Genomic DNA, 8439 nt, shown 5'->3' with positions numbered 1-8439 from the left:
CGCTACACGTCTGGCCTGCGGCGCATCTCGTGTGATCCGAAAATTACAAAGTCAGTGTGCAACGTCTGAGAGGTAGACGCCACACTATACAGTGTAGCGCCTAGCCTCTAGGCGTTACTAGAGGCTAGGCGCTACACTTTATAGTGTGGCGCCTAGCTCTTAGGTGGTGCACATTGACTTAGTAATTTTTAAACAGTCCGGGATGCGACGCTGGTCAGACATGTAGCGCCTATCTATGAAATGTTGCACAGTGTAGTGTGGCGCCTCGTGTCGGGCGTCACTAAAAAAGGTCAGCTGAGTGAAATTTTTTTAAAAGCAGTTTTTCATCCACGTGTCAAAATTGTCAAATTAACCGAAGGCGAGGGTTGGGACCTCGTAGCGGAGGTTTCCCCACCCGTTCCAACCCTTGGTCGCCGCCGTTTGCGCCCAGCTCTTCCCTCCCTGCCGGCGCCGCCCTTTCTCTTGGTCGCTGCTTCCTCCGAGGTAAGGATTTGGGCTCCATTCCCTTCCCTTCTCAAGCAACATTGGTTGAGCCAGCCGAGGCGATGTTTGCGTGCGCTCCGTTCTTCCACCTTGTACTTGGCTCTGCCGATGCAGTTAGCCCACCGCGTATGGGCCTGGAATATCTCTGAAATTCTAGAGGAAATAACCTGTTTTTTTTCCTAATATGATTAAAACCTGTCCTGGAGTGTCTAGAAATCGCTATCTTCATCTGACTGGCTAGGTCCTTCCAGATGTGTGTTCAGTTCAGCAGGTGGATGTTTGATTATCTCGTGGACTTTGCTGTTCTAATTGGTGTGTTTTCAGACTATCCCCTCCCCACACCCCCACCCAGCAGCAATTTCATATGTTAGGTCGTTTGATTAATTTTTCCTTGTAATATTTTTTGTTCCATGATTTGGGTGCAAATATTAGCCTGCAGTTGGTTACCATTCACTGTCAAGATAAGCGCATGAATCTTTCAAACTATAGTATTGAAAAGCTCAATTTTTCACTGATGTTTCCTTTTACATTAGCTCTTACAGCTGTTATTTGGCTATATCTTGTTCTGTTCCATTCTGACTATAGAATCTTTGCTTCAGTGCCTGCTGGGTCTTGAGACTGCCCAAGTTGTGCAGCTGAGATACTCAATGGAGGATCTCCCAGAGCCACTGCTTGCAGAGGTCGTCAAGAGGATTACTAAGGCAAGTGATCTTAATTCTCTTCCCCTCGCGTGTCGAAGCAGCTCTGCACCGTAGAGGCGGAGCACAGGGATGCTATCTGTGTTGGCTGTGGACTCGACCCTTCTACAGAAGCCCTGGTGTCGCTCTTCTCCCGGTTCCTCAATTTGGCAAAAGTAGAGATCAACTATTCTGGATGGAAGCCCAGCAACGGGGACCAGCTGAACAACCAAGGCCTTCGTGTTCTATCTTCTCACTGCCCCTTGCTGTCCGATCTTGCTTTAAGCTTCTGCTCATACATCGATGACTCTGGTCTTGGTTACCTAGCTGAGTGCAAAAAATTGAGGTCCCTCAGGCTGGACCATGCATCAGCAGTCACTTCTACTGGGATTTTTCAGGTGGTGGTTGGTTGCAGGTATCTTTCGGTTCTCCACCTTGTTTTTGACGCGTGGTTCTCCACCTTGTTGACTATACGGCAGTAAACAATGGGGAGTGGCTGGAGTACCTTGGGAGGTATGGATCACTGGGGGAACTTGTTGTAAAGGATTGCGATGGAATCAGCCAGTATGACCTTTTAAAGTTTGGCCCAGGATGGTCGAATCTCCAAAAGTTTGAGTTTGAGATTAATGGAAATTACTGGATGGCAGGGGCCAGTGATCCCTCCTTTGTGTCTGGCTATCCATACATCTATGACATCTGCTGTGATAATTTGAAGGATCTTAGGTTGGCTCATATTATAACAGAGCCAGAAATTGGACTTCGTTTTCTCCTGGGGAAGTGCAAAGCATTGGAGACACTTTACCTGGAGTATGTTATTGGTCTAAAAGAGAATGAGATGATTGCACTATTTCAGAGGTGCAACAACCTTAAAACAATCTCACTTCGGCTCATGCCTCTGCATTGTGAAGGTTATGAGTATAGGACGCCATTGACTGATGTTAGCCTTAAGGCTCTAGCTCTCAGTTGCCCTATGCTTCAGGCTGTTGAGCTCACATTCACATTTTGCGAACCCGATTGGCCTACTGAAATAGGTTTCACACAAGAGGGCATTGTTGCGCTCATCCAATCTTGTCCAATTCGTGCTCTTTTGCTAAATGGTGCCAGCATTTTGTATGACGAGGGGATGGAGGGCCTCTCATCCGCACAGTTCCTGGAGACACTTGAGCTCGTGGATTGCATGTCTGTAACTGATGCTGGTATTAGTCACATTATTCAAGCTCCTTGCATGAGTAGTCTCATCCTCCGCAAATGTGAGAACGTGACAGATCGTGGAATGGCTGAGCTGGCACGTTCACAGAAGTTGAAGTCCCTGACCGTTATAGGCTGCCGCCAGATCTCTCAGGAAGGTGTGCATGGTGCTGCCAAATCAGTTTGCTACTTGGCAGAGATTGAAAGCCACGACAGTCTAAAAGGAATGAACATGAACAGGAACAGGAAAAGACGTCGATCGCCCTGAATCCCGTCTTTGGCTATTAATTCGTGTTTGTTATATATCAGCAGAAGTTTGAAACCGCAAATCTATTCAAGTAAACTGGGAGGACAGGTGCACCTGCTATTTCCTTGCGACAAGTACCAATTGGCTTCGCATGTTCTAGACAGACTTCTTGCTTATGTGATGACAGTAGCTTCGATTTGTAATATCATTGCTTTGCTCCTATTTGTAAGGTCTGCTTCCTCTGATTGAGATCTCCGAACATTGCAAAATTTTATTCTTATAGCTTCAGTGTTTGGATTTCAAAAGGAGATCAGGCTATTTTGGCTGCTTGTGCAATATTTAAGGTTCGGGCGTCATCGAGTGCACTAAACCTTGAAATTCGATCTGCTAACCGTTTCTTTACTACAGTTTCTGCGCTAGATGGGATTTTTCATAACTTATGGACACAACACATGTGCACAATATGAAACAAAGCAAAGAGGTTACGAACAAAGAAGAATGCCTTCTTACAGTGAACATACATGCATGTACATGGTGATAGTTTTGTGCATGGTATTGCATCTCAGCCTATCACTTGTGTAGTGTAAAAAAGGCACCATGAAGCGAACACATTGAGAACTAAATAACAGGAGAAGCAAACACATGTCGCAGGGTAAACAAAGGCTCCATTGAAGAGAAGAATCTTTGTGAAGGAAAAATGATCTCACTCGAGAGATTTCATGATTACCTGATGCATACTTGTGTCATGGTTAAACTGTTCCATATCGTCGTCAGGGATATATCATGTAGAGTAGGACAATTCAGAAAGCCAGCATCAGGCAAAGACATCCAGGGTTTGAAAAATTCACAATGGTCTTTGGGTCAAAGTCTGAGCAGCTCAAGAGAAACTGTGTGGAGTTCAGATTTTGAGCAATGATACCCGGTTCTTTCGGGTGCTGGTGCAACCCTTCAGGTTATGCATCACCATTCAGGTCATCAGTTCTTGTTTTTCTTAGATTTAATCATCTTTATAAGCTTGTCTGCTTCTGTAATCAGGGGCTGGTATCTCGCAAATAAATAAAGTGTTTCCCTTGCTGTGTTTTGGACTTAATAGAATGCAGAGTTTGAAGTTTGCCTCCCAAAAAAGTTCATCAGGTGTCACTGAGCACACTGAAGCTGGGGACGAAATCTGCACACAGTTAGTTTCCAAACAGGGGTCGAGCTGCACAAATCAAACAAGTGTTGTGGACAGAGCTGCAAGTTCCTTATTATTACCAGAACTGATCGAAACAAGCAGAGCGGAGCTGCAAATAGAGAACCAAGGCGTTTTCTTGTTTTTCTTTTTTCTTTTTGTGGGCACACTGTAAACCTACGTTACATGAAAGAAGGCAAATTCTGTGAAAAATGGCAAAAAGGCAGATAGAGATGGGCTCGCATTTTAGCCTCTCACGTAGTGCACAAAGTTGAACTTTACTCTCTTTTTTGGGAGGAAACTTTACTCTGTTTTAAACAAAATTCAAACAGATATGTATTGTTTGTGCACAGCGAGTCTAATTATTCAATGTTACACCGCCATCCTGCGGTCTATTTTCAGCAAATTCTATCCCTTTTTTTGCGAGTAAGATAATTCTACCCCTGCAAAAGACTAACCTGACTCCCGTTGACTTCCTCTTTTTATTCTTCCTTGATGGCCTCTGTTTTTTCTCTAGGTGATTCTCACCCTGTACATTGAGTTGGCGTTGAGATAAAATTTTCCGCACAGTTACAGTAAAAAAAGTCGATGTTACAATAATTTAAAAATGTTTAGGATTTGGAAAAATGTTCGTGAATTCAAAAAGATGTTCACTAATTCAAAAATTGCTCATATTTGTGATTTTTTAAAATGTTTACGGATTTGGAAATTATTTGTGATTTTGAAAAATGTTCAGGGATTTGAAAAATATTGTGATTTTAAAAAATGCTCACGAATTTGAAAATGTTCATGATTCTAAAAAAATACAAATTCAAAAAGAATCACAAATTCAAAAAATGTTTGGGAACTTAAAAAAAGTTCATGAATTCAAAAAATGTTTATGATTTCGAAGCACATTTGCAAATTTGAGAAAATGTTCATGAACTCAAAAATTGTTTGTCGTTTTGGAAAATGTTAATGTATTTGAATAATGTTTGTGATTTTAAAAGATGTTCACGAATTAGAGGATGGAGCGGCGCCCACACTAGAGGATGGAGCGGCTGCTTGAGCAAGGGAGCCTGCAACAACACCAACAACAGGAGAGATGGAGTAGCCGCAGGGGAGGGGTGGAGCAAGCGTGTGCTGCACGGTTGCCGATTATGGGAAACGTTCATGTCGTTGCCGATTAGAGTGAACGATTCTTTGGATCCTTAGCATCGGTGACTTCCTGTCTACGGAATAGGCTGACTCTAAATTCCAGGTAGAGGAGGAGCAGCGGCAGTGGCGCGCCACCGGCTCGTCTTGGACGCCTCATGCCCGCGCCGTTGGGATCTAGAGGGACTTATTTGTAATTTTTGTTGTTTCTGGGTCTCCTTATAAGGATGAGTCTTTAATATAAACTAGATGATACCCCACATGTTGCTACGGGGATTGATTTGAATACTTTTTGATGAAATTTAAATGAAAATTTAAATAGATATAATATATTGTATTTCTCATGCATGTCAAGAGAAATATTATTTAAATGATTTAAGTTGGGAAGTTGTGCATGTTGAGAGGTCATATAAATAGCAATTCTCATGCATGTTAAAAGAAATAATTAGTGGATGATGAGATGACATGTATGCATGTCGAGAGAGTTGAGATAATGGGGATCAACTATTTAAGAATAGAAGATATATACATCCCACACAACCAAAAGGATGCCGGGAAGTCCTGAACATTCGGGATTTGACCATGGGAAAACGAACTTTTTTGTGACAATTTATATTTACTGACATTGCAACTTTAGTTGATAAGCATGACAAATCCGCTCTCAATTTATTTTTGTCAGAAAATTATCGTGCTTGCCAACAAATTTAGTTGTCTTCACGTCAACTCAAATTGCCATCGAAAATGTTCGAATTGCCAAGGTCAAATCCCGAACGGTTGAGATTTTTCAATGAATTTTTTTAAATTAAAGCAAAACGAAAATGAAATATGGGCCGCATCATGAAGTCGGGCCCAAGCCCAAGCCACCTTCACTGCGGCTGAAGTAGTACTAAAATTCCTCATTCGAGCTGCCGAATCCGACGCTCCACTCACCGTCGCAAGGGTTTCGCCGTCGACCTCGCCGCGGGGGTTTCTCCGCCCAATCCACCGCCCTCGGTCACCGCCGTCCCTGCTCAGTTCTTCCCTCCGGCCGGCCGTGCTAACGGCGCCTCCCTCGCTGCTTCCTCCGAGGTACGGATTTGGGTCCATTCCCTTTCCTTCTCGAGCAACATTGGCTCTTTCCACTTGAGTTCTTCCACTATGTACTTGAATCTTGATGCACCTAGCCCACTACACATGAGCCTGGAATAACTGTGTAGCTCTGCGAGGAAATGGCCTGGTTTAATTTCTAAGCAAAACCTATTCTGGATTGTTATCTTCATCTGATTGCTTGGGCCCATCCAGATCTGTGTTCAGTTCAGCAGGTGGATGTTTAGTTATGTGGTGAACTTGTAGTAGTTCCAATTGGTGTATTTCTAGACTATCCTCTCTCTCCCCACTGATGCTCAGCTATGGGCTAGCAATTTCAGTTCCATATGTAGGGCGGTATATGTTAATTTGATTTTTCTTATAACCTTTTCTTGTTCCATGATATGGATGCATACATCAGGCTGCAACTCATTAACACTCGTTGCGTAGATAAGCGCATGAATCTTTCAACTTAGTATTAAAAAGTTCAATTTTTCACTGATGTTCCTTTTACATTAGCTCTTACAGTTGTCATTTGGTTATCTTGCTGTGTTCCATTCTGACAATGAATCTTTACTTCAGCTCCTGCCGAACCTTGAGATTGCCCAGGTTGTGCAGCTGAGACACTCGATGGAGGATATCCCAGAGCCACTGCTTGCAGAGATCGTCAAGAGGATTACCAAGACAAGTGATCTTAATTCTCTTTCCCTCGTGTCGAAGCAGCTCTGCACCGTTGAGGCGGAGCACAGGGATGCTATCCGCGTTGGCTGTGGACTCAACCCTTCTGCAGAAGCCTTGGTATCGCTGTTCTCCCGGTTCCCCAATTTGGTGAAAGTTGAGATCAATTACTCTGGGTGGAAGACTAGTAACCGGGATCAGTTGAACAACCAAGGCCTCCTTGTTCTATCATCACACTGCCCCTCGCTATCTGATCTTGCTTTAAGCTTATGCTCATACATCGATGACGCTGGTCTTGGTTATCTAGCTGAGTGCAAAAATTTGAAGTCCCTCAGGCTGGACCGTGCACCAGCAGTCACTTCTACTGGGATTTTTCAAGTGGCGGTTGGTTGCAGGTATCTTTCGGTTCTCCACCTTGTTGACTGTACGGCAGTAGACAACGGGGAGTGGCTGGAGTACCTTGGGAGGTATGGAGCACGGGGGGAACTTGTTGTAAAGGAATGCGATGGAATCAGCCAGTATGACCTCTTAAAGTTTGGCCCAGGGTGGACGAGTCTCCAAAAGTTTGAGTTTGAGATTAATGGAAATTACTGGATGCCAGGGGCCTCTGACCCCTCCTACGTGTCTGGCTACCCATATAGTTATGACATCTGCTGTGATGGCTTGAAGGATCTTAGGCTGGCTCATATTATAACCGAGCCAGAAACTGGGCTTCGTTTTCCTCCTGGCGAAGTGCAAAGCATTGGAGACACTTTACCTGGACTATGTTATTGGTCTAAAAGAGAATGAGATGATTGCACTATTCCAGAGGTGCAGCAAGCTTAAAACGATCTCACTTAAGCTTATGCCTCTGAGATGTGAAGATTATGAGTTTAGGACGCCATTGACTGATGTTAGCCTAAAGGCTCTAGCTATCAGCTGCCCTATGCTTCAGGTTGTTGAGCTCACATTCGCATTTTGCGACCCCGTTTGGCCTACTGAAATAGGTTTCACACAAGAGGGCATTGTGACGCTAATCCAGTCTTGTCCAATTCGTGCTCTTTTGCTAAATGGTGCCAATATTTTGTATGACGAGGGGATGAAATGCCTCTCATCCTCACAGTTCCTGGAGAATCTTGAGCTCGTGGATTGCAGGTCTATAACCGATGCTAGTATGAATTTCATTATTCAGGCTCCTTGCTTGAGCAATCTCACGCTCCGCAAATGCAAGAAAGTGACAGATGATGGAATGGCTGAGCTGGCACGTTCACAGAAGTTGGAGTCGCTGACCATTATAGGCTGCTGCCGGATCTCTCAGAAAGGTGTGCAGGGTGCTGCCAAATCAGTTCACTACTTGGCAGAGATTGAAAGCCCCGGCAGTCTAAAAGGAATGTACATTAACACGAACAGGAAAAGACGCCGGTCGCCCTGAACCCAGTCTTTGGCCATCAATTCGTGTTTTTTATATAGCAGCAGGAGTTTGAAACCGCAAATCTGTGAAAGTAAATTTGTAGGAGAGGTGCACCTCCCATTTCCTTGCGACAATGTTCCAATATGCTTCAGATGTTCTAGACTTGTTTTGGTAATGCGAGATCTGTGTTAGGAATTTGCCAGAGTTGATGTGTGCACCAATGCCGTAGGTTTACTTGGGGTGACTCCAAGTGTTGAACAAAAGACAAGCACAACCATTTGTTTTGACGCAAGTATACCAGAGGCTTCAGATTCTAATCTTCCGACTGTGCTACAGCTTGGCTCTCTCTTCTTTGAGGTTTTGTCGATGGAGCTGAAGAAGGACACGGTGAAGCCAAACTTCAGAA

The 8439-nt window shown here is 44.0% G+C and overlaps 1 protein-coding gene and 1 pseudogene across 2 annotated transcripts; both read left to right on the top strand.

The window, feature by feature from the left end:
• The first annotated feature begins 364 nt into the window (after positions 1-364).
• LOC125512831 (F-box/LRR-repeat protein 14-like) lies at positions 365-3139 on the top strand. The gene is made up of 2 exons (XM_087527257.1): positions 365-483; positions 1083-3139. Exon 2 carries the CDS (start codon positions 1801-1803, stop codon positions 2614-2616), a length of 816 nt encoding a protein of 271 aa, XP_087383383.1. The 5' UTR covers positions 365-483; positions 1083-1800; the 3' UTR covers positions 2617-3139.
• Positions 3140-5831: 2692 nt separating this feature from the next.
• On the top strand, positions 5832-8230 carry LOC125512830 (F-box/LRR-repeat protein 14 pseudogene; annotated as a pseudogene). Its single transcript, XR_015608918.1, has 2 exons — positions 5832-5968; positions 6548-8230. The product of XR_015608918.1 is annotated as an F-box/LRR-repeat protein 14 pseudogene (transcript).
• Positions 8231-8439: the final 209 nt, after the last annotated feature.

Source organism: Triticum urartu, chromosome 6A (assembly GCF_056163025.1).
Source record: "Triticum urartu cultivar PI428250 chromosome 6A, HENAU_Tu73, whole genome shotgun sequence".
NCBI classification, from domain to species: Eukaryota; Viridiplantae; Streptophyta; class Magnoliopsida; order Poales; family Poaceae; genus Triticum; species Triticum urartu.
Note: the sequence above shows the minus strand (reverse complement) of the source record. Positions and strands in the feature narration are given on the sequence as shown.

What these genes read in the sequence shown, in the direction of transcription:
- LOC125512831 (XM_087527257.1), top strand. Translation starts at nt 1,801, where the DNA reads ATGGCAGGGGCCAGTGATCCCTCCTTTGTGTCTGGCTATCCATACATC.